Source organism: Mastacembelus armatus, chromosome 4, assembly GCF_900324485.2.
Source record: "Mastacembelus armatus chromosome 4, fMasArm1.2, whole genome shotgun sequence".
NCBI lineage: Eukaryota > Metazoa > Chordata > Actinopteri > Synbranchiformes > Mastacembelidae > Mastacembelus > Mastacembelus armatus.
The window spans coordinates 20,055,890-20,081,272 of NC_046636.1; the positions used below are offsets into that span (position 1 = coordinate 20,055,890).

A 25,383-nucleotide genomic window follows, 5' to 3' on the forward strand; every position below is an offset into this window, starting at 1 on the left:
GGAATGTACACAGAGTTAAAAAACTGTCATCTGGGCTGTCCCAGGACAGGCCTATCATAACCCACCCTGTTACAGCTTTCCTGTCTCCGTGGGAGTGTCCATTACTGGAATACCAAGCTACTACACAGACGTTGCTGCGCCGTACTGTCTCTAAAATACATAGGTGATAATCATCAGGAGAGTTATTGATCACTTAAGTTGTTTTCAAGCAAAGATGCCACACATTAGATCTTTCCAGCTCCTTAAATGTTGAGAAGTAATCTGTGTTTCATATGCCACTGTAAATTCTTTAGGTTCTGAACAGTGTATATAAAACTAAGCATGATTGCCTGCATGCCATGTCACAAACAGCTACAGTATCATCATATACAAAAACATTGCTGACTACTGAACAGTTCCTCAAATATCGTTTTACAGTGTGAGGCTAAAAAAAAAAAACAGTATTTTGATTATACCTTGTATGAATGAAGTAAATCTTTAAAAACAATTTGTTGTGTATGCGTGTGCAGTGATCCCAATTCCAATGAATGTTTTTTTTTTTTTTAACCTGTGACATTTTTAGGGCATAATAACTACACAGTCACAGGGGCATACTGGGCGAATATCCAGGAACTTGATTGTCATCTTAAGTGTCACCTTTGTGGAAGTGCCACCATCGGTCATCAGTCACCATGGGAAAAACTCCACTAAAAGGCAAGGAATCAATACTATGCTTACTAATGACAGTGAACATGGGTATGGAGGTTTTTATAAGCAACATTGTATAATATAGGAAACAAATATGCTCCTGAAGATGCTGGCTGCAGATTTCCAGACCCCTGTAGCCATTTGATTGATTTTGATTTTTCCTGACTATTCTGTATTAAACACCCTGCTTATCCTAAAAAGTGTTCTCACTTACTCTGTTGTCACTTAGCAGAGTTACAGAGGAAGCTGTTTTGAGGCCTTCAAAATATATGTAAAATGATTATGGTACATTTTCACACAGTTTTGAGCAGAGCTGTGGTGAAACACAGTAAGTGAAAACACGTGTGGTTATGCAGTTAATGTGTAGGAACTTTAATATGTGACAACATAAAGCTTGCTATGTTGTCATGACTGTGCTACTGAAAGCATTTTGTCAATTAAATGTTTTCATCTTTTAATAGTATAGTATTTCACTGTGAACTGTTGTCTTACATTAAGTCCCTGTGTTTCAAATATATGTTGGATGGAGTTTTTTTTTTAAAGGCTCTTTGCGTTGTCTAATGTGACAAAATTTTATCTGGGAAGAGGTGATTCAATGGATGCTTTAAACTTTAACAATTTGCATTTGTATCATCTGGATGATTTTTAGACCAGAGAGATGGCAAGAAGGAGAAACCTGGAAGAACCATTTCACCAACAGGTACAACCCCTGCATCAACAAAAGGTGACATTTCTTCACCATTTTGTGATGGAATTTCTTTTGATTTCCAAGTCCCCTTCCATTAGATTACGTTTGTTGAACAAGAAGAGCTGTCATCACAACACAGAGAGCCAAATTTAGCATTTCCAAAGTTTGCTCTGTGCGCTCCTGGCATTGGCCTGACAACCAGTTTTCTCTTAGATTTTTAGACTTTATAAAAGGCTAAAACTCATGTATTACTTAGAAGAAAAACATGATAATGATATAATGAAAATCAATTGTCTGGCGAACACTGGTGGAATTACAGTGTAATCTAGCAGTTCCCTGACAGGGAGCAGGCAATGTTGTGGCATATGTGGCAAGTATATTGTTTGGACTTTGGAATCAATAGTTTGCATTTAACAAATATATACAGATCAAAGTATTATCTTTTATGATTTCTTTTTAGATACTTTCAGCTGGGAAGAATATCTAAAAGAAACATCATCTATACCAGCTCCACCTAGCTGTTTCCGTCAGGTATGCCCTTTTCACTCAATTTTACCTAGGACCATTTGCATGAAAATGAACTTAGTCTTAGTCTTCAATGTAAATTTAAGTGCTCTTTTAGGGTATTGTAGACATAGATCATTGTGCTATTTTAAATCTATTGTTCTTTTGTTTTCTTTTGGGATACTATAGACTGTCTAAACTCAAAGTGGGATGTTTTGTCATATTTATTGACAACAACTAGCAAATCAGAGTAGTTTTAAATTAATACTCCAGATATGTGTGTAAGTCTGCCTTGTTACTGGAGCAGCTGGGTTTTTGAGCTGGGTGTGTAAATTGGTTCTAGTAAACTTGATTTGTCCCATAACTCTAAAATTTTACAATTATAAATCTGAATGCGATGCCAACCTCTCTGCTGTAACTAGTGTATTTTAGCAGGCTCAGTGTTTTAGCACTTATGCCATGGTCCTAATGTCTGCAGGCTAGAGTCCCACCCTCCAACGACTTCAAGGTGGGAATGAAGCTTGAAGCCCATGACCCACGCAATTCCACCTCAGTTTGTATTGCCACAGTGATGGGTTTAACGGGGGTCCGTCTGCGTCTCCGTCTGGATGGGAGTGATAACAGCAATGACTTCTGGAGGCTGGTAGATTCCTCTGATATCCAGCCTATTGGCACCTGTGAAAAGAATGGAGACATGCTGCAGCCACCACTGGGTAAGAAAGTCAGGGGAGGAGGGATGAGGGCACATTGTTATTGCTTAGTTGTGAGTCTCTATAACACGGAACAAAGGCCCTGCCATGGCAAATCTTGTTCTGTGTAGGTAGTTGGTATCTGCAGAGACACAAAGGCAGGGTCATAAAAGGTCATCAGAAATAGAGTAAGAAATAGTGGACAAATAAAACTGAACTGAAAACAACTGTTTTAAAGATATTGTAGAAACTGTCTTGTGTGCAAGGGAAACTATTTCCCTGTGGGCATTAAAATCCATTATTATCATCTGTGTTATTTGAATTTTCTGAAAGATACTGAAGTTAATGGGAAGTTGGCACAAATATTTTTTTTATCCTAGTAATAAATCTGGAATAATCTGAGTAACAAGGTAATAACCTTTTGAGTCCATTGTTGTATTAAATGTGCTTGAGCTCTTATCTGTTGTGCTCAGTGTAGTGTTCAGCATCTGCAGAACAGCTGTAAGAAGCTTTGAACTCTGAGCAGCTGCTTTTGAAAATCACATTTCAGCCAGCTGACAAGCTTTTAGATGTGTGTGTTTAAAGGTTTAGGAGAAAAGTGTGTATATAGATGTTCATTGATTAAAAATATTTAAGAGGTCATTTGCAAATGCACAAAACAAAAGTTTTTTTTTTTACTTAATAGGCACTACAGTCTTGAGAGCACTGTATTGTTGATAGTACTGCCACCTGAAAATAAAGTTTTTTTTTTACTGTAATACTGTGTGCATGTTAACACAGTGTGTGTGTTAATTTAAAAGTAAAGTTAATAAGGTTAGTAAAATTTGTTCTGAATTGACTAATCTTATTTTTATGTTTTCTAACAGGATTTCGGATGAATGCATCCTCATGGCCCATGTTTCTACTGAGAACTTTAAATGGAGCTGAGATGGCCCCAGCAACCGCCTTTAAGAAGGTATGTTTTGATTCATAAAACTTTTGTAATTTATTCAAACTGGCACCATTATATTGATCATGTGTGTAATTGAGAGTTGTTGCAATGAGGGTATTGCATACATTTTCAGGAACCTCCGAGCCCCCCGCAGAACAGCTTTAAACCAGGCATGAAGCTAGAGGCTGTGGACAAGAAGAACCCTTACCTAATCTGCCCTGCCACCATTGGAGAAGTGAGGGGCGATGAGGTCTTTATCATGTTCGATGGGTGGCGGGGTGCCTTTGATTACTGGTGCAAGTACGACTCCCGGGACATCTTCCCCGTGGGCTGGTGCTCCCTCACTAAACACAGCCTCCAGCCCCCGGGTAACAGCGGTGAGTGTTATCCTGTAGGTGGCAGCACAAGTTTGCACATACAGTGGGGTCACAGGTTCTGTAATCAATGTTGCCTTCACACTTATTTAGTTGCAGTGGCCTTTCCACAGCTGGCAGATTGCACCCCAGCTAGAAAAATATAAATATGATTAGCATTAATCATCAGGTCTTGTTGCTTATTCTGGCAGAGTAAAATATACAAAACACAATCTTTAACAGGTGCTTAACGTTTACTAAAAGAAAGCATGAATTCAGCCTCTTGATATAGTGATCTGTAATAATACATATTTGTACATGGAATGGCCATATTTCCGTATTTGAAGGGGACTTCACATAGAGTTGCAGTACATGGTCTAGTGGTTGTGGTTCCAAAAGTCACGCAGGAATTTGTCATGACTGCTGTTGGTGTTGGTAGTTTTGGTACGTTAGTTGTTCAAGTGATAAATAAAGTCTTAAAGATATCAAGTGTTAGGGGAATGTTTAGACTTATCATTGCTACTAAACTTTAAACCAAACTGTATGGTTTAAGATGTATTAACTGTATTTAATTGTGGAAAGTTAGTGGTGCTTGGGCATGGGGCAGGCTCCTGCAGTCAAAACCCAAGTTTCAGAAATTGGTAGTTCCCTATAAGTAAAACTTTCCTAAGCTCTTTTCCATAACATGTTTTTTCACACACAAATTGCTCTGATTAAATATGGATTTATTTTTGCCGTCCTCATAGTGGCTGCACCGCTCCAGAAAGTTGGGTTGCTTAGTGACAAGTCTTTATGTGGTGTTTTCAACCTCGTCTTCTTGATCAACAGCAGTAACGTTTAGAATCAGTGTGGTCAGAATCAGGAGTGTTAAGCACTCAGCCAACAGCGTATAAGACACATGAAACTCTGCAGACACACTGGAGTCCTGTCGGTGTGTGCTCTTGTGGACTTTTTTTGGGGGGGGAGGGGTGTAGGAAGGAGGATTTATGTTCTTTACATCATACCTGTTTACATGGAAGGATTATGTTTAAATAAAAGCTGCTTAGCCTCAACTCTTAACATTTGCACAACCAGGCTTATGCATAAGATGTTGAAAGGAGAGTGGCAGGTATGTGTATTTTTAACTGCTTGTGTATGAAGTCTCAAAGTTTGGGAGGGCATATGAAAATTACAGTTTCCCTAGTACTCTTTTCTCTAATTCTTGCCCATCCATGGCTGATCACTGATCAGTCTAAGTAACCCAGCTTTGTGTAGGGTTTATGCTGCATTTTTTAGTTGGCTCTCTACTGCATGTGTGGGAATTGTTAGGAAATCCTAAGTACATACAGAAACAAAAATATTTACGAGCTGTTGTTTTGTGTGGGTGTGTGTTAGTGTAATTTTAAGTGTCTTACAATTCTGCTCTGTTTCTGTTCTTGCCAATGATTTTGTATTTTTAGAGAGAACCAGTATTCACATTACTTCCATTCTCAATATAAGGGCTGAAATAATAATTTAGCTTTTTAAAGATTAAAGACAGTGTTTGGATTCTCTGAATGTAAGGGTTGTGTGTGATGTTCAGTATTATTTTAATATTTTTCTATATATTTATATAATCTTTAATTTGAGAAATTATCAATTTACTAAGTAAACAATTTACTGAGGAGGAAAAAGCAGGAAATAAATCTTGGGTTAGTGTTGTAATTCTTTACATTAGAAGTATCTAAGAAGTGAGGCAAGCAGTCTTTACAAAACAGCAGACTGTTAACTACAGACTGCTGTTGTAACATAGCTGAAATACTGATGCTGTTGACAGTTCAATGCATGGTTATGCAGAAAGTAAAATAAAAGTAATTGAACTGTATGACATAAATTGGAGCACTTCCCCTACCAGGCTGTATCAGGGCTTTATAACCATTGAGCAACTGAGTTCACCCTTGTAAATCACATTTACACAACATGTATACAGGTGAATGTATATTGATCAGAATCCAATTAGTAAGCCCCTGTGACTGCCTGTTTTTTTTTCTGCACCCTGTGTCTCCCTGAGGAAATACAAAACAGTGTCATGTGACACATCAAAAGGTCTTTGTTGAGTTCACTCAGGGGTCACCTGCATGTCTGTGGTGAAACAAAAGGTGGCATCTTTTATACTTGAAAATTCCCTACACAATTTCAATGTCATGATATAATATTCAATATTTGTATTTTTGTCAAGGACATATTGTAACTTTTTCTTTTATGTTGCTATTACAGTTAACCTGCCAAAAAACCTCCAGATACTCCCCGTGTCACCCTCCAAACCTAGCAGACGCTCCATGCCGTCCTCCTACAGACTCCCCAACCCTCTGCCCCCTTTACCTGTCAGGAAGGGGGTAAGAGGCCGTCGGCCCAAGAGTGAGACCATTGCTTTGCTTAAAGCTGTGGCAGAAGCAGCAGCTGCCCAAAATGGAACAGTACCTGAAAACACGCAGCTTGTACCCCGGCCCCACAAAAAGAGAGGCCCCAAGCCTGGAAGCAAGGTCAGACCCTACTGAACACACCCAAACTCTGATATTTAAACAATGCTTAAAGTTATAATATCTCATTCTAAAAATGTGTATGGAAATGACTGTGTTTTTCAGAGAAAGTCCAAGATTCTCCAGAGTCCAGCACCACTGCCCAGTATCCAGGTTTCACAAGAAAGTCCTCCCAGCCATAACTCTGTGGTTTCAACAGGTAAGCATTAAGTGTCCGTTACTTCCCATAACATTATTTTTACTTTCTGCACTAAATCAGAGCTGTCATTAGAATGTCATTGGTTTGTTGTGTTTCTCGTATTGTTTCAGTGTGTGTGTATGTGAATAAGCATGGAAACTGTGGCCCCCACCTGGACAGGAAGCAGATGCAGCATCTGCCAGACCACTTTGGCCCAGGGCCAGTAAATGCGGTGCTCCAGCAGGTGGTCCAGTCATGTATAGATTGTGCATACCAGCCTAAAGTCCTGCTCAGTGCTCTGCAGACACATTCAGGGGGAGGAGAGGTTGTCAGAGGTAACAAGGCATACATAATACCTGTTCTGATTTGTTATTGCACTGTTAAAAGTATCAAAATACTAAAACACTAATTAATAGATGGATATAAGTGACATTAGATCTCCAGATATGAGTAGATTTTGATTCAGAAAGTCCAGAATCAATTAGCTTCATCAGATAAATACCACTGTTACTCTTCTCAAAATTTTATATTTTAACAAGTGAGCAACACTATTATTTTGGTGAAAATATATAAATAATGTGCACATTACAGGTTAACTGTAAATAACATTTCCCAGTTAGAAATCTGTAGCAAGGATTCCTTTTCTATGTGAATTATACATCTATATATTTTTAAGCTTATATGCAAGACAGTTTGGCAAGAATAAAAAAATCTGCACCACTCATATAAAATGGAATTTGATTTCATAGTGCTACACAAACAGTACCAGATGCTTAGATCCAGACATTCACAGACAGGACAGTCTGCTCACTTATTCAGTTGAGCTGTTTGTGTCGATAAGACACCAGTCTCATCTACTCATACAGATGGCTATAGCCAGTGTTAACTCCTTAGCAGGGATGCACTGAATAACGCACAATCCACACACTGACTTGGCCTCACATCTCATGGCCAGAGATAATATCATATCAACTAACACAAACAGAGCTCTGTGCAGAGCCTTTTTTAATCTCTCCCTCTCATTCTGTAGATGTGATCAGTCAGATAGCCAGAGTCATTGAGAGTCACGACATTCCTGTAAACCATACACCGTAACAGTATTCACTAGATAAGGTTGTCATGACTCATGGCAGATAATGCAGCAGCCGTCTTCTGTGTTACCATTTACACATTTTGTGCACACTGTAATTTATTCGATTCCACAAAGCCGACACATTACACCTCAAGCAGCCCAATCTGAACCACTTACAACAAAGTACTGTACATTCTTATGCATATTTACTGAGAATAGATGCAACTGCAAAATTTAAACTTGGGATTTTTTACGTTGATATCAGATCATTCAAATGAAAATCACAATCAGAAAATTAAAAAGCCCATACAGTTAAAACACCTCTTCTTCATTACAGTGAGAACAGATGGTGGAGTTCGTGTGGTCAAACTACCTTCAGCTTCTAGTGCTTCCTTTGTGTTACGCTTCTTGGAGACAATGTGTCGTCACCTGCAATGTGACAACCTGTTCAGCAGCCAACCGTTCAGCCACTACACTGCATATGACAGGACTAAGTCAGGTAAATACTATATTTTCAACAGGTAATTCACCTCTGCTTCATCAGGGAAAGGCTGTTAGGTAATGTGTTGAATATGTTGAATTTTTTTTTCCCCTATACAGCCCAATTTCTTATTCAACCTCTTCCGTTGTTGCTTAATTCTTACCACGCTTAACTCATCATATGTAGACTCTGACCAGTGTCCTTATTGACCATCATCTTCAAGTGTTTTTTTTTTGTCTTCTATGGGAGAAAAAGAATATGTTTTTATTTTTAGAACTATGTTGTTTTTAAATTTTTTCTAACTACTTCCTCTTAGTAATGTACCTGTTTATCATTGTTTTGTTCTGTAATGTGTATGTACAAATGGTACTCAGCTATGGTTTATGGTGTTGCTTTTTCTCCTGTTTTATTTTGTTTTTATCTTGTACAGCATTTTGGTCAACCTCAGTTGTTTTTAAAGTGCTAAACAAATAAAGTTGCAGTTGCAGTACTCATACACTACTCTGTTAATGGTCAGTTTTCCCCTTTTCTGTGTTCCAGTAAAAGAAGAGGCACTGGACACCCCATCCCTGGTTCGGGGTAGTAAGCGGAGTCTCTCTGGAGTCTCTCCACCATATGCAGCCCCTCTGTCTCCTAAACATTTACGTACTGAAGCCCACCCTTCAGAAGGTACAGCTCCCTTTGCACATTTCCATGCTTGCAATGCTCTTCAATCATAATTTCTTAACTAAATTCCCCTTTTTTTTATTTTGCATTAATATTTATCCAATCCGTCGTTGGAATAACAGCAACAAAAACTGCAAATCAGATAACAACAAAGCAAAAATGAAACCAAAACATATGATAGCATGTTCTCTTGCAACAGTCACAGCCTCAAACATTAAGAAACATGCACCATCATTCAAATTCTGGTATGTGATATTTCTACTACATTTCTAGCTAAGTAAAAATCTTTCTGTTAGTAGAGCTAGGTAGGTCTACCTCATCACTGTATGCTACTTCTAAAAGATTTGGACAACTGGTGCACATGCAATCACTGCTGAATACAAATGGAAGTTAATGTTGAGAATAACTCCAAAAAACTGGTTTTTACTTACAAAACATTGAAAAAAAAAAAAAAAATCAAGGCCTTTTTGATGATTAATGTTGAAGCTGAGGGGCGAAGCTACAGTTGCGTTGTACAATAACATTACAACGCAGCTAACTAAAGCAATTACAGAAGTTGCCTGACTTCATTGTACTTGATAACCATGTATTTAAAAATACATTTCAGAGACGGTAATCCAAAATATACAACCCAGTGTCATCACAGTTAGCTAGAACATGTTAGCACTGAATACAGTACTTCAATAAGAAGTGGTGTATGGTTTATTTTATCCTGATGAAGTAACTTTAAGCACAATACAAACAACAATAATGATAAAAATTCAATTAGAAACAGCTCGAGCTGTGTCCGAATCAGTATCAGTATCTGCAGGTGTGGATTGTAAACTAATAAAAAAAAGTGGATAGGCCCATCTCTACAATTTATTTGCTCTACTGTGATTGAAGTTGCTATTTATCAGATTTAATCTGTATTAACTACATGAAAACAAAGCAGCATATATGGTGATTCTCTAAGGTAAATAGCACTTAAAGAGCAACTTTTGAATAGCGCTTGTGTTTTCCTCTCTCCAGCAGAGACCCTGCCTCATGAGGAGAACGGCCTCATGAAAGAGCAGCGCTACATGGACTCAGCCTCCAACTCCATGACCCCTCGACCTCAAACCGTGCGGAGTTCCTCAGACTACCACTCTCAGGCCAGCAGCCTCTACCATCCTGGCAACAGCACACCCATGCGCCGCCTCTCCTCTAACCCCACAGAGCTCAGCTCCTCACAGCCTCTCAGACGAGTTGAAGGTACAGAAAGAATCTAGAGAAGTCAATTGAATTTGTTTTGTCTTGTTCATGTCATTTTGTTATTATAAATATAATACTGTACTTCTCTTCTCATTTTACCCCCAAAATACAAATACAATACATAGACACTCACTTCTGCTTCCTGTGCTCATTGTCTGCTCTGGCAGCAGCCAGCTCCACCACAGGTCCTGAGGCTCTAGGGTCTGACCGAGAAAGTCTGTCCAGTAAAAACCCCTCCTCTTGGTCGATCGAAGAGGTGATGCAGTTTGTGAGGGATGCTGACCCCACAGCATTAGCTCCACATGCTGAATTATTCAGAAAGCATGTAAGTTAGCTTAAAAAAAAAAAAAAAGACCCCAAGCTTTTTTTTTGTTGTTGCTTTGGTTAGTGTAGATATTTATTTTTGTAATATAATCAATCCTATCATTTGCTTCCACAGGAGATTGATGGAAAAGCCCTGATGTTGCTAAGAAGCGACATGATCATGAAATACATGGGTCTAAAACTAGGGCCTGCACTGAAGTTATGCCACCACATAGAGAGGCTGAAACAAGGGAAACTGTAACCGGAGCCAGGACAGTGCTGTCCTTGCCGCACCCATGAGCAATAAGCCCTGAAAGAGCCAGCGTTTGGACACAGACTTACGGGGCACACAGGGGCTCCGTGACATTCTCAACTCCACCTCAAGGGACAGAAAGGATGTTAAAAGTTCACCCCAACATCCAGAGTGGAGAAAGTTTGCTGTGCAGTGCTGACACATTACCTCATCCCCTCATTGGTGAACAAAAACCTGTTCAAGTCTAACAGAGACGACTGACTTTATGAATCCCAAAGGAAAACAATCCCTGTAGTGTTTACATTACAACGTGGACACTTTTTTTTTTTCTTATGGAGATGAAATCTTTTGATCCTGGTTTTGGATCCCCAAAGATGGAGAATGTTTCTTCTTATATAATGTTTTTATTATCATTGAATTTCCAGTTAAGTGTTGGTATACTGAATGAAAAAAACATCTGATGTTCTTCCCCATTGCTCTTTTAAAAGAATTTGGATCCTCTTTCGTCTGTGCTGTTGTAAAGCTGTTTTCACTCTTCACGTGTATGCCTAGAGTTTGGGTATCTCTGCCTGCCCGAAGAATGCTAACGTCAATGCATTCCACTTATTCCTCACAGTGCTAGACAGATGTTTTCATTGGCTTGAACGTTGTCAGTGTCATGAATTGAACCTCACCTTTTCCACAAGCATAGCGCAGGATCACCACCTGCTACGTGGCATGACGTATTATTGTGTCTTAGCAGGCCCTCTTGTTGCCTCTTACTGGTCTCCATGCAGTTCTAAGCTACGTTAAACCTTCGGCATCCTAAGCTTTCAGATATTTGGATGCATCAATTTCAGTGAACAGATTGTTAAGGAATTGCAAATATGACTTTTAAGGGCTTTTTATGTTTAGTTTTGATGTGTTTTTTTTTTTTTTTTTTTTAAATATATCAGCCGTGGTCATGTAAGCTCGCTGGTCTGCCTGCGACCTCAGTGTTGTCACTTCTGACCGTTACAATCACTGTTAGTAATGAAAACAGATGTGTACAGTTTTATGGGTTTAACCATGAATATCAGCAACAGAATGTACATTTTGTAGAAACTTTAATATTTTAAGGAAATCATATACATAAGTTAGAAATGTGAAGATAAAGTGGGACGGGGTGAATATTTCACAGTGGATTCCATTCTGCTTTTTAATACCTAATCCGATGCTTTTAGTTCATATACTCCCAGTATTAGACTCTTCCTTGCTTTACGTATGACATTTCTCAGGTTTATGTGGTCTTGGTTAGTACAAGCTTTTGTAGCGTACCGTTTATAATATACTTAACAGAATTTTCCTGTTATTACTTTCTTTAAAAGACTTGTGCCATATAATATTCAACACAGGATCGAAGTGCTGTTGATTTCCCTCTAACTGCATCTTCTTAAAAGTACTTGAAAAATATGTGTTGCAAAGTTACTTGTCCATTATGTCACACCAGATAAACAATATGTCTTTATGATGTTGTGTATTTTCTGCTTGTTCTTTTTTTTATATATAAATCCTCCAATATGAAAAGCTTTGCATGTGTTCTTACTGATTACAATCAATTAGCTGCATTCAGACATGGCCTACCTGTAGGGAATTGACCCCCACTGTAGATGCAGTGTAAGCACCAAAGACGCACAGACTGCAGGAGCTTATCGTGCCTTATTGTGAACGATACAGACAACACATAAGGACTTGTAGTCATGTCATGGGATCTCACCTACATGAACTACATTTTTTAATTGGAGGATGGTAAATTTCATTCCAACCACAGACCCTGGCTAGCAGCACAGTTGTGCGCCCTCAAAGCAGATGAACTAAGAGCTGAGAGTTAGAAAGGAGTAACACACGCCCACAGAAAACACAGCATCGGTTCTGTGAAACAGGTGAGACTCGGGATCGTCTCTGTGACTGATTACAAACAGCCTGCAGGCCGATGACAGCGACAGATGTTCTCTTTTGTTTTTGTCTCAACATCTGAGCGTCACACTATGGTCCCCTCTGGGTTTGAGGCTGCAACCTGGACTGTCACCCAGTAGCACTGACGACAAATATCATGAATCGCTTTGATCGAGCTGTCTCCAGACAAAGACCTCCACAGACACATTACATCCAGCCCTACCACCGCACATGACGCTTATCAGTTTGCATTACTCCTCAACCAGCGCCGAGACATGTGGACGGAAAGTACAGTCTGTGTTAAGATGCTGTTTATCGACTTCAGCTCTGCCTTTATCGCCTCCATCCCGCAAAGGCCGACTGAGCAATGAGCCTGCTTGGCTTCAGTGTGCCCCTGTGTAACTGGACCTACGACTTCCTTTCACAGCTGTGGTGGTGACCCGGTGCGGCTCTAACAACTGGAGTCTGTTGCCAAATGCAAAGACATCGTGGTGGACTAAAGGCGAACCACGGACACCACACCCCCCTCGTGTGACATCATCCACAATAACATAGGCGACAGACATCTACCCTTGCGTCGTCTGAAGCGAGCGAACCTTCCGAAAAACCGTCTCACCACCACATACACAGGCTCCATCCAGAGTCTGTTTACAGGCTGAGTCTCAGCGCGGTTCGGGTGTGAAGAGAGGGTCAGGACTGCTGTATAGTCACAGCCCATATTCAGGACACCTTTCACAAGAGCTGCACCCGCAGAACCAGCAGCATTGTACAGGACAGTGAACCCCACACACGCGCACACGCACAGACACACACACACACACACACACACACACACACACGGGGAACAGTTTTTTCCCCAGAGACTGACTCCTCAGCTGACCTGTCCAGGGTGTACCCCTGGCTTCCACCCAAAGAGAGCTGGGATACGCTCCAGCAGATCCCTGTGACCCTGGTTAAGGAATAAGCGGGTATAGAAAATGGATGGATGGATGACTCCTCAGCACCTGTCCTGACCATGGCCTCACACACGCGTGCACACGCAAACACACACACAAATCCAATGTACTATTGAGCACTACCTTACATTGCACCATCCTTTTCTAACATTACAAGTATTGTTTGAATTCTCCTGCTTTCATTTTTTCAGTCTACATTTCCTCTCACAAAAAGCTCCTGCGAAATGTAATTCCATGTCACAGCATGCAGCAAAGGTAATAATGTCTCTGTGATGAGATAACAATAAACCATAGTTTAAATGGAACCATGTCCCTTAGCCCTATCAGAGCCCTGCCCTGCGCAGGACAGTGACAGAAATATGAAACTGAAAAACGTAACTTTGGCATTAAAAAACAGATATCGACTGAAAATCAGAAGATTGTCAATACTTTCAGTATTAATTCTTAAGTTTTTCTTTTTAGCACAAATGTTTCATTGCCAGTGTTTTATTTTTCAGTTCCGATTGTGTTTTCACTGAAAAAGTTTATTTTTCACAGTCAAAGTTTAACAGTACCTGTTTTGGGTCCTAATCTCCACTGTTGATTACCTGGATCAGGTGTGTTCAGCCAATCAGAAGCTGGAAGATACCATCTCAGTCGGGGGTGGGGGTGGTTGTAGACGTGCATTGGAACAGCCACCTTAGCCCGCGCAGCCGCACTTACATCTTGTCTAGCTAGTATATACAGTAAATAAAAAATGTCAAACGAACAGCAAACACAGCAGGCTAACAGCAAGCACATGTTCGCTGTCTACATTAGCTAAACTAACCTAGCATAGCATTAGCAAAGCATGTTATGCTTCAGTCCAAATAATCCCACGGTGTTTGCAAATTTGGGTTTTTGTTTTTAGATCCTTCTGGTTCCAGACAGTGGTACTCGGTTCTGCTGCTGCGAGTTAGCTAACACCACAGCCACATCGTTTATCTAGTTAATCAAACTAGTAAGGAAGCAAACTGGACACACAGGTAGTTTAGCTACTAAATGGTCTTACACTTGTATAATGCTTTTCTACTCAAGTGTACTCACACGCTCATACACCGAAGCCACCAGGAGCAACTTGAGGTTCAGTGTCTTGCCCAAGGGGACACTTCAAAATGTGGGATAGTGAAACCAAGGACAGGGCTGACAACTTTTCCAAAAACCTTGGAGTGAGATTTGGTGGGGCCAACTAAAAGTTTCCTACATACACGACGATTCACCATCCTACTATACAACAAAAACATTTTTATTCATTTCCTTAAGCGCTCAAACCTCCAAATAAGTGCTCGAAAAGCCTTATGACAATACACACAAAATGGAATATTAAACGTTGTTTAAAGTTTAAGAGCATAAAATACTCCAAATATACATACTGGGACATCTAAGCTGCGACGTGAGTGACGGAGGGCCGGAGGTGATTTGTTGTTTTCTTCCGGGCTGAAGGCGCATGGCTATTACCACGTGATACAAACACGACGAATCAAGGAAGGTAACGTTAGAATCGGGGGTGTGGCGTGAGAGCGTGTGAAGCCGATCAAACGCGTGAGAGTTGGCAGCTCTGAACGGATGAAACGCCAACGCTCAGCCAACTAGCTCTGACTGCTATCACAAACATTAGCTAACGGGACAAGACAACATATAGTTGTTTGAGAACTAATGCTACTCACATGTCGAGGAGAAACAGCGCCTCCTCATCCAGTTTTTTCATTTTCTACTCTGGAAAGCCTCTGCACCGTAGAGTTCAGCCTTTGGGAATACATCCACGCCTGCTTGTGTTTATTAGATTAGAAAGTAACGAGGCAACTGTCTTAGCATCTTTAAAAAAAAGATTTTGATTGATCACATGTGTTGTATCATGATGTTTTGCACTTGAATTCTCACTCTGAACAATAAATACAGAGATGTGATTGGGCCTCTTTTGAACGACAACCACAGGAGTTGCTGGGACACGGTTTAGTATTCATTCACTGGGACTGACAACAGAAAAGGTTTGCACTGCTTTTTAGCTGGCAGGGTGTGACAATAGTTCGTTACCATCACATCAGATATGACTGAATTGCACAGCTAGATCTAATATAAATGTTATGCTAGATGAGTAATTTGAATGGCCTATATGTTGTCTTGTCTTGTTTCAACATGACATCCTGGCATTTCAGCTTTCTAACCTCCAGACCATTTGTTTACACAGTCAGAGGACTCAACAAGTGTATTGTGAGAGGCCTGCAAAGACTTTGTCACTGACCTGTCATTAGTTCAGAAGCTGTATGTAATTTTTTGTTGATAGGCTTGAACACCTTTTGAACGCAAATCACTACATTTTGTTCCACAATTCAAAAATATGTTTTCTGCTGGAAGAAACAATTTGAAAAGATGACACTGGAGATAGAAATGGACTTTAAGGAAAAGGCAGGCAAACAAATTTAGATCACGGAGATGTTAATTCATTTCCATATAAAAAGCACACACACTGTACATTAAGCATTGAACTTGTTTCTTCACTGACATTTTAATTAAAACAGTTTTCTGAAGCAGGAAAGGGCTTCGGGAGACTGATGGTTACAAAGGAAGCTGTTCTTTAAATATTCAGTCACACTTAAGTCTCCTCACTGACCATTCAGGATATATACACTGTATAAATAAAAGTTGTACAAAGAATAAATTAGGGTGAAATCCTGTATAATCAAAGTGATCACTTCAAACTACTAAACCAAGAGCTCTCTGTTGAATGGACCGCAGACAGTTAAGTAATGGGATTGTTGAAGTACGTCAATATAAATAAAGAATTGATCAAAAGTTTTTTCTCCCTCCATCCCTCCTCTGTTCAGCTGGATGGCTTGCATATGGCTGTTATTAGTTCTTGGCCTGCAATTCACAGATTTTTGTAAAAGAGGCAACTGTCTTAGCAGAACAGATAGGGCACCCTGTAACTTTTCACCTAAACTATGACAAAGTGCACGCAACAGGATAAATAACCTGACACACAACAGTATTCTCACATTCACAACTCTGATCGTAATCATGGCAGAGAAAAAATACCACGCATCACAAAACAATAAAAATGACACCAAACCACTGGGATTAAATGTTTTACACCAACATGTTTGATAAAGGGGTGGGATTCTAATAACAGTCTAATCACACAAAGCGCTCAAACGGTTCTGCTTTATTCTGGCTTTCCCCTTCAAATTCATCCCCTATTCACATTTCAAAGTTGATTTAAAAGGTGAAATCAATACTCAACCTTCCACCTAGTTTCACTTATTAAAGACTGTTAATGGGAACAGTAGGGAGCTATACTGTTGTATTTGCTTGCTCTAATGCTACATCAGTCAGATTATTTCTCAAAAACAGATCTTTCCACAAATATTCTTCTTAGGCACGTGAAAATCTCCTTTTTCCTGCTGGTAAACACAATAAGGACGTATTTTGTTGTGCTTGACAGCTGTTGCCAACGTGCATTTTAATGAAATTGTGGCTCTGGCCTTGCCAAGTCATTATTAGCCTGTCCTGCTAAACCCCCACCAATCAGCAAAGAAAGAGCCAGTGAGCTACTGATGACTATGGGAATTTCCGTTGATGGGACATATTTAAACAGTCTCAATCACGTCCTGCCAGTACTTATCACTCTGCCCCCAACAGTAAGAACCTCAGTTTTCAGCTATTCAAGGTTTTCAGTGCACTTATAGAAAAATTACATGTGGAAACAAACCATGAAATACAATGGAAAATGGAACCCATGTGCCTTTTCTCTAATTATAAAATCAAAATTCTTCTTCAACATTATTGATTTATAAAAACAATCTCAAAAGTCACATGGAGAGCCCACTAAGCTGCCTGACACAAAACACTTATGGTTTAGTATAACACTGGAGTAGTGCATTAAGAGAAAAGCACAGCAGTTCAGAAAGCTCTGATGGAAAGCTCTTCCACTACCATGTCACCCTGTCACACATTCATGAGTTTTAACATGTGGAGGCAAACTCTGAGCTCTGATTGGACATATAAGTGTAAGGGTTTGATTACAGAATGTCCCCACGTGTTTTATGTTACACACTGGAAGGATCAACAGAGTGTGCCACATCAATTAATCCCCCTCCACTGAGTGCTTTCACTTCCTGGGCAGCAGGGCTGCAAGTCTTTGCTTCTTAATGGGAAGGAAGTGGATCTCCTGTGAGCTGACCTTCTTCAGTTTGATAGCTCTGTTCTTAGGGATCTTCTTAAGTGGGTTGTTGGGGTCATGCTGCTCCCCCTGGGGTGCTGATGACATTCCGTACAGCTGATGCAGAGACGCCCCCTGGCTGCTGTCCCGTTTGATGGAGAAGTTCTTGGTGGAGACTCCTGAGAGGCCTTTTATCTTCCCACAGAGGATGGCAGGAATGGCGTCCTTCACAGACACGATGACCTTGGCCGTCTGCGAGGCGCTGACTATCTCAAGGTTACCAGCTCTGCTGAGGGACGCCTCCTGAGACAGAGAGCTAGATCCACCGGCACTGCTGTCGACCACCCATTTGTGCTGTCGACTGAACTCCAGTGAAGCCAGACTGCCCAGGAGTTTGGAGTCTAAACTCTGAGTGCATTCAACATCCACAGACAGAGAACTAGTACTACTGGCATCATGACCAGGCTGGAAAGAAAATTCTCTGTTTCGTCCTGATGAGCCACTGGAGCTATGCGGCTGAACACACTTTTTCCTCACACTAGGCACTGACAAATCGAGCACACTGTCCTGCTGCGGGCTGGGATATTCCTGTTTTGGCTCAACTGGACATGCCCTGACTGACAGGTCTAAAGCCTGTCCTTCATCTAGAGGAAGTGAAGAAGGCGACACATTTTGTGGCTGGAAGGGTGGCACACATCTGCTTGAAGATAACAAAGGAGAGGTAGTATCTTTTGGGGAAGTCTGAGTGCTTTTATTCTCACTGCACACTGGCTTGGGCATGTTGCCCTTAGAGTCCTCAGTCTGAGAGACAGGGATGGGGATGGGCAGGGGGACAGGCAGAGGCACTGGCAGGGGGATGATGACAGGGTAGGGAACTAGAAGTGTGGCAGGAGGGACTAAAGGTGCCAAAGGTGAGGTGTAGGGAGGTGTGAGGGGAGGGAGAGAGAAGAAGGGAGAGCCTGGTGCCTGACAGGTTGATGACCCCCCCTGGGAAGGGAAAAGGTCCTGCAAGATGGCTGCAAAAGCTGGATTCTGCAGGAGAGAGAGCAGGTTAGTGTCCTGAGCTGGTCCTGCTGACTTCTGGTCAATAGCTGGAGGTAAACCAAACGTCAAAGGATTCTGACAGAGGACACTGTTCTGGAGTGGTAACTGAGGACAGTTAGTGGTCTGAGGGATCACAGAGGGACTCATATGTTGGATGACCTGCTGATCCAAGACCAGAGGGAGCGAAACAGGGCTTTGGCTGGTTATCAAGTACGGGGCTGCTCCTATTTGGCCGAGCTGAGCCCCGGCTGCTCCGGCCATCTGGAGATGAATGGGCAGCATCAGTGGACTCTCCCCAAGACACACTGGGTGTAGTACAGTGGTGGCTACTTTAAGCGCCACGCCTCCCGGTGTTTCAGCGGTGGGACTCACCACTGATGGTGCAGGAGGTTCCACCAGGTTAGACAGCCCCCCTTTGTTCAACCCTGTAACAACGCCATCGCAGGAATCAGCAGGAATGAGTGGAGTTACTCCATCCTCCACTTTACTGGCAGTTTCTCCTCCCCCCGCCTCAGTGCTGCACACATCAGTCTGTGTCATGATTACAGACACATCATCACTATGCTCCATAATTCAGCTCAAGGAATCAGTCAAAATCTTCATCAAATGCTAGTGAAAGGTCTCATCCATTATTCTTCAAATAGCCCTGAAACACAGGAAACACAACATTTAAGGCTGTGAAGTAGCAGTACTGTAATGCAGCTCAGAAAGGACCACTGTAATGTATGCTTTTTATATTGAGCATGCTAAATGGCCTATACAGTAGGAGTTTTGATTATAACAAAATAAATTCCAAAAGGCTCTCCGGCGGCGACATAATGGTGGAGTGCCCCTTTAAATAAACCACCTTAATAAACCACAATTAAAATGCATGATTGGGCCATAATACACAGATATATCAACACAACTAAACAAAAGCAGAGGCACAGTGAAGCAGTACAGCAAACTGAGATTGGCAATTCTATCTATTGTATGTATTTATCAGCAACCATTAATGTAACTGAACATTAAACCCTAAACTAAGACTAGAACAACATGTAGGTCATAATTGGATGTTGGATTTTGTGTTTTTGTAAAAGCCCTTGGAATCTCTCCTTGTTCGCAGAGCAGATATCAGCAGTAAGAATTTGTACAGCTAATATTATGCAAACATAATGCTGTCATCATCAAGGAGAATGTATGACAATCAAGCTGTTACTGAAGCATCCAATCAATGAGTCCATTGATCAGCCAGCAGCAATAGAGTAAAAGGAATATTATTGGGTTTGGGACACAAGACATCTGATGACATCACTGTGAGCTCTAGGAAATGTGGGTTAAGTTGTATGCACCTGAGGGGAAGGAAGCTTTTCACATTTGCATGACCAGCTTTGACATCTACATAAAAAAATGACACTGAAAGAGTTGAACCAGCCTGCAATTGATTGACTATCCACATATATAACTATCGTCCTAGAATGTAATTCCAGGGGCTTTCATTCCAATCCTCTTAACTCCATGACACCTCAACACAACACATGTCTTGCCTGCACTGGCAACTGTCAACCTGCATCCATCCATAGTCATAAAATGTCCCCTGGGTGCCTGGAGATGCAATGCATCCAGTGTCAGTGAGGTCAATTATTCATACTGATGGGAACAAAGAGGATATGTTCAAGTCTTGGAAAGGGAGGAAACTTTCAATAACCTAAAATATATATATATATATAGTGTACCTTATGAAAAGTGAAAAACTCAATCAAATGCCCACATGCAGTTCCAATTTTCTAGCCAAAGCGTGACACTTTCTTTTTTTCCTGTACAGCCTTCATGTGGTGTTGGGTTACCTCACTGAGCAGCGAGGAGGAGCCCTCTATCCCCCCAGGCTGGTTTTATATTTTTCTGCGGCATAGACGAGACATTGTAATAGGGATCTGATGGATTACATGGAGGGCTCTGTAACCAGACGGGCGGTCGGTAACCTTGTTGCCGTTTCACTCATGAGAAAGGTCTGGGAAGTGTCTGTGCCTTGGGAATACACAAACATGAACCCCATTAAAATTTAGGCTATGGCTTGAAGCTTCCCTGCCTTTTTCCTTGTCTTTTCTCAGCAGTGTCTGGAATTGTCGGGTGTTTAACAGGGCAAAGAGGGAGGCTGTGGGCTCTCTGTGATGAGCCGGCAGGTCGTGGTTCTCTAAACATGCATGTAATAGACATATGTACCACACATGCTGTTTTGTCCTCATAGTGAAGCCTCATGCTGTAAGTCACGGTATCTCAGACTAGACAAAAGTGCTTGGATAAATTGTTGACATGAGAATCCAAGCAAAGACACGGGGACAAATCTGCCTTATACACGCTGCATGCACTCACACACAATAGCTTCCTTAATATCACTAGTACCTCAATTTTTCTTTTTATTCCTTCTCTGTATGAACTTGAAAATTGGATCTAATGTCCTATAAGACTTTTGATAGGAAATTCAAATCTATTCTATTTTTACACCATTTTGATGCTGTAGTCTCACTTGCATTCCAGGAAGTTTGAGGCAAGACATTTCCTGCTTGATAACAGTCATGAGGTCTGTGACACGATAAAGCCTCACTGACCAATATGAAAGAAGTCTTTCTTGGTGAAGACGCCCCTTCTGTCACACAATCTAATGGTTTTGACACAATGTGTGGAAACAAATGTGTTTTATAAGAGGAAATAATAACAGTATTATTGGATGTCACTCTGAGCCTTCAGAGCAGGTGACCTGATGCTACGCAGTAATCACTGTTGTTGGTCTAACCCCCCTCCCTGTTCAGTTCACAGCTTATCGCTTCACCTCCTCTTCACTTGAATCATGTGAGTTCAATGTCAAACTCTGCAAAGAAGGAAGTTTAACCAGCAGAGTCAAGAGAGAGCCAAAGTACATAGAGTCCATGTTCATTATTGTTTTTTTTCCTATTACATTATCTGACTGTGACAGTATCCGTGGCTCTGCTTTGTCTCAGTGTTATCACAGACAGGGAAGGTCAAACAGTGATGTCACATGAGCTTCAATAAATACCTCTTTGATTCTTGCTGATGTGCCACAAGTCAGCTAAATCTGTGTCTGTAGTTGTCTCCCTTTTCCCTTCTAAGTTAAAGTCGACATATGTAACCCACATCCTTCTGGTCAAACAGAAAAGATGAACTTCTACCAGCCCTAAATCTGACACCTCTGACAGGCTGAACAGACCAGTGCAAAGCTGTATTCATGTGCACATTCAGGGAACAGAACTTTATTTGCATAAAAAGTTTTGGGTTAAACATATCGACCTTCCTACATCAACGTTGTTTACCACAGAGTTCTTCCATTTCCACATGATGGTAGGATTTATAGATGATGTTAAAATATCACTAGTGTAACGCGGTTTTCATTGAAGATGAGGTAATATAAGAAACATGCAGCACAAACAAACCTGGAATTTTGTCGTCGAACGATCGCACAGTACTATTCTAACGCTGATAAGGCCAGTTACACATATAAAAGGCGTCTGAAACTCTCAACACATCATCTGTAAGAGTTTTGTGTTCACTAACCAGTAACAGCTAATTGAGTAAATAGGCATGAAGAGCCAAATGAAATCCCTCCCCTGTCCCTGTTAGTGTAATGATTTCCACATTGCCTTTTTCTTCCTTGCCTCGCTGATGGAATGTACGCCATGGTTAGTCAACAGCACAGAGAAAACAACGCCTTGACTTCAGTTGCATTAAACTGCACTATAGTCCAAACACATGACAGGGATTGCTCTCTTTGCTCCTTCCCTGTTATGAGTTGGATTCAGAGTTGAAGCCACAAGGAAACAAAGCAGCAGGGATGGAGCATGGCTGATCTAAAGGTCATCCACCCTCGACACCCCTCCTCTACAATAGCCAATTACATCTCATTAGGGAGACACAGGGAGCCTCATCATGAGCCTTAGCCACAGCCTTACACTGAGGCTGCTCTCACATCAGTGCAGATTATCTTTTATTCAGCCAGCTATCCCCCCAGCTGATGTCCTACATCGCACAGTAATGGTCAAATTTGATGAATAATTTACCATTTCTAATCCATACAAATAGAACACTCATCACAGTGGAACAGCTAGTCACCATTTTCTCCAGTTTGCTATTAAGAAACTCTATTCAGATGATAAGGCCATTTAACCATTCAGCCACATTAAATTGCATTTATGCCAAGGAATTACACCACATGGTCACATAGTGTCATATATAGCAGTCATTTGCAAATAGGTGCTTGCACAAGAAGACAAACTTAATAACTAATACACCTTCAAAATTGAAATTAGATTAGAAACATAAGAAGAGATATGTTTTTTGCACATGGCATTAAGGTACGTATGTTTGTACCCAGGGCTTATTCCTTACTGAAATTCTTTATTTTGTTATACCAGCTGTGTCGCTGCACATGTGACAGGACACCAAAATAAAACAAATTCCCAGGTTACTACCCGCCGGGTTCACCTGAGATTATTTTCCTAATATCTTCCCTGGTGGCATTTGTTTCCCCTGCAGACTCCCCTGCTGTTGTCCCAGACAGATATGCGCAAGCCGTCGGATCGCCATGAGGAGCAGGGAGGCTGTGCGCCGTGTATGCGCACGTCTCCACGATAACATGACGGGCTGCGGGCGCATGAGGCTCCACTGCCAGAAAGACGGTAACACACGACAGGCCGGGGGTCCAAGTGATAAATCAACGCCTGATATTTGTAAAGTCCCCCGTCGAGCTGGCGTGGAGGTAAAACGGGTGAGCAGACCGACAGTTCGCTATTCACGGCACTAGCTAGCTGCGCACGTCGCCTATGACCCTGTAAAAAAACGGTTTTAATACGAATCAAGCCGAGACCCCGACATTAGATAAATAATCCCGTTAATTCACGCAATAATGTCAAAACGAATCAACGTTTCGGCGTGTAAGCGATGTAAAAATCAGAAATAAAAGCCTTGGCTCACCCTGTTTCATCCCCCTTTCTTTTAATGCAATTCTTCCATTAAATTCTAATTTTGCTGCAAGCACCAACATTTACTCACCTTTCAACCAGACGAGCGCGTTAGCAGCTTTCCCAGCAGGCCCCTCTCTCCCGGTTATGACTGTGTGACACCCGTAATACAGTAAAATAAAAAGATAAGGCTGTTATTCATCCTTCATTGCGGTCCCGTCGTAGCGACTCCAAGCTGAAGCTGCGCACGCAGCAACGTCAGCGGGTCCTCCTCCTCCTCTTCCTCCCCTCCACGCAGGGCCAGACGGAAAAAAGGAAAATAAATAAATTATTAGACACTTTCAGTAAACGACATAAATAATAACACCATATATCAAAAGGTACAAAACTAAAAATGTCCGCACAGTAGCGTCATGCATGTCTAGCCCTATTTTTTATCGTCAATTTCATAAAGTTTCCTGGTAGAAAGTGTCCCAGAAAACTGGAGGGCTTCCAGGAACCTTCAGCGAACCGAAAACTGGGTACCTATTATAAGGACATTCATTCATACACTTGTTAGTGTAACCTAAATTTCGTCTGGTCTGTGTTAGGCCATTTAAACCCAGAATGTTGTTGACAGGTTGGTGTATCATTCTTTAAATAAACTGATAAGTAATCCTGACTATAATCACTATTCAAATATATTTGTATAATTCATGATTTTTGAGAACATTTTTAGACAGTATTTCATTTGAAACGTTAGTAACGTGGTGACTGGGTGATGACAGAAGCAGAGGAGAATGAAGTTTGGCAGCTGCAGATGAGAGCCTGGTGGAGACAGGCTTGGGTGAACAGGGTCCCCTGGGTCCCCATATCAGTCCCAACCAGCCTCAGGCTGCGCCTCCGGCCCCGGGGCCTTTCATTGTTCCGCAGGGAGGTTGTTTAATGTACTATAATGAGCGGCACAATATACCCTGGTGGCATGGTGGTGACTTTGGTGTGGTTACCTCTTCAGTGTCCCTGCTCCCACCCTGTCTACAGTCAGCATTACTCACATGTGCAGATACAGCACAGCTCAAGACTGATTGTATTGTTCTCATGCTGTACTAGTCCAATCAATATGCTCTGCATGCTCGTCAATACCAGTGCATTCTGTAAGGGCCAGACTGTCATCTCCAGGAAAAATGTGTCACTAAACATAACAAATTAATATATGGAGACTGAATGACGCTGAACCTTACCTGCTAGTCCCTTCATATGGACCCATCTGGGTGCATGTTGAACAGATGTACTCACAACTATAAACACTGAGTTCACTGCAGGTCCTGTGACTAGTCTTTGAAAGTAGGGACTACACACAAATAACTGAGGGTGGGGGTGGGAGTATTTTTTTAGGAGGTTGAAATAAAATAGTAAAGACAAAAAGGAAAAAAAAAAAACACATTAGACAGCCTCCCTTCAGCAAAAATAAAAATGACACTACACTCCCCCTTTTCTGAGTCCCATTCTCCTTCCTGCTGGGTAATTTTTGAACAGTCCCTTACATGTGCATTGACTGGGTGCAGGGAAGCAGTGTGTGATCTTTTGAGGGTCTTAACTTGCCTTTGTCCCTGTTGTTCATAATCAGACCAAGATAAGTCATGTTGAGCTGACATTTGCTTTTAAGGCCTATACAATATCTGCTGCACTGTCTTTACAGCCAGAAGGAAAATAATGACACAAAGCTTGCTGTACAACACAAAGACAAGCCCTGAAAGACAGACATGTTTTTAGTCAACCATTATCAAAGCTTGTAGGACAATCCCTCACGCTTAGCTGCTGTAAA

General features: G+C 41.3%; 2 protein-coding genes and 1 long non-coding RNA gene across 9 annotated transcripts; 1 reads left to right on the forward strand and 2 right to left on the reverse strand.

The window, feature by feature from the left end:
• The first annotated feature begins 562 nt into the window (after positions 1-562).
• LOC113129109 (sex comb on midleg-like protein 2) lies at positions 563-11,953 on the forward strand. Of its 4 annotated transcripts, none has more exons than XM_033325139.1 (14): positions 563-693; positions 1,337-1,411; positions 1,836-1,906; positions 2,358-2,592; positions 3,435-3,523; positions 3,633-3,876; positions 6,088-6,353; positions 6,456-6,549; positions 6,660-6,863; positions 7,938-8,099; positions 8,622-8,750; positions 9,759-9,980; positions 10,148-10,305; positions 10,420-11,953. In XM_033325139.1, the coding sequence occupies exons 1-14, from the start codon at positions 672-674 to the stop codon at positions 10,543-10,545; spliced, it is 2,097 nt and encodes a 698-aa protein (XP_033181030.1). In that variant the 5' UTR covers positions 563-671; the 3' UTR covers positions 10,546-11,953. The 4 variants fall into 4 exon arrangements, with proteins under 4 accessions (XP_033181030.1, XP_033181031.1, XP_033181032.1 ...); XM_033325140.1 differs by having other exon boundaries at positions 10,151-10,305; XM_033325141.1 differs by having other exon boundaries at positions 9,762-9,980.
• LOC113129110 (uncharacterized) lies at positions 1,344-14,835 on the reverse strand. 4 transcript variants are annotated; one of them, XR_003295579.2, is made up of 4 exons: positions 14,798-14,835; positions 13,961-14,119; positions 3,708-3,888; positions 1,344-2,554 (listed from the first exon to the last, which is right to left on the reverse strand). It is a non-coding gene; the product is annotated as an uncharacterized LOC113129110 (long non-coding RNA). The 4 variants fall into 4 exon arrangements; XR_003295578.2 differs by having other exon boundaries at positions 13,994-14,119; positions 14,472-14,822; XR_003295577.2 differs by having other exon boundaries at positions 14,472-14,822.
• A 1,000-nt stretch (positions 14,836-15,835) lies between these two features.
• On the reverse strand, positions 15,836-23,934 carry rai2 (retinoic acid induced 2). The gene is made up of 2 exons (XM_026305445.1): positions 23,671-23,934; positions 15,836-19,273 (listed from the first exon to the last, which is right to left on the reverse strand). Exon 2 carries the CDS (start codon positions 19,195-19,197, stop codon positions 17,533-17,535), a length of 1,665 nt encoding a protein of 554 aa, XP_026161230.1. The 5' UTR covers positions 19,198-19,273; positions 23,671-23,934; the 3' UTR covers positions 15,836-17,532.
• Between the last annotated feature and the right edge of the window lie 1,449 nt (positions 23,935-25,383).

Coding starts and splice junctions, on each gene's coding strand:
- LOC113129109 (XM_033325139.1), top strand. CDS start 672: ATGGGAAAAACTCCACTAAAAG. Junction 3,877..6,087: donor CCAGCCCCCGGGTAACAGCG/GTGAGTGTTATC, acceptor TTGCTATTACAG/TTAACCTGCCAAAAAACCTC. Junction 9,981..10,147: donor GCCTCTCAGACGAGTTGAAG/GTACAGAAAGAA, acceptor CTGCTCTGGCAG/CAGCCAGCTCCACCACAGGT.
- rai2 (XM_026305445.1), bottom strand. CDS start 19,197: ATGGAGCATAGTGATGATGTGTCTGTAATCATGACACAGACTGATGTG.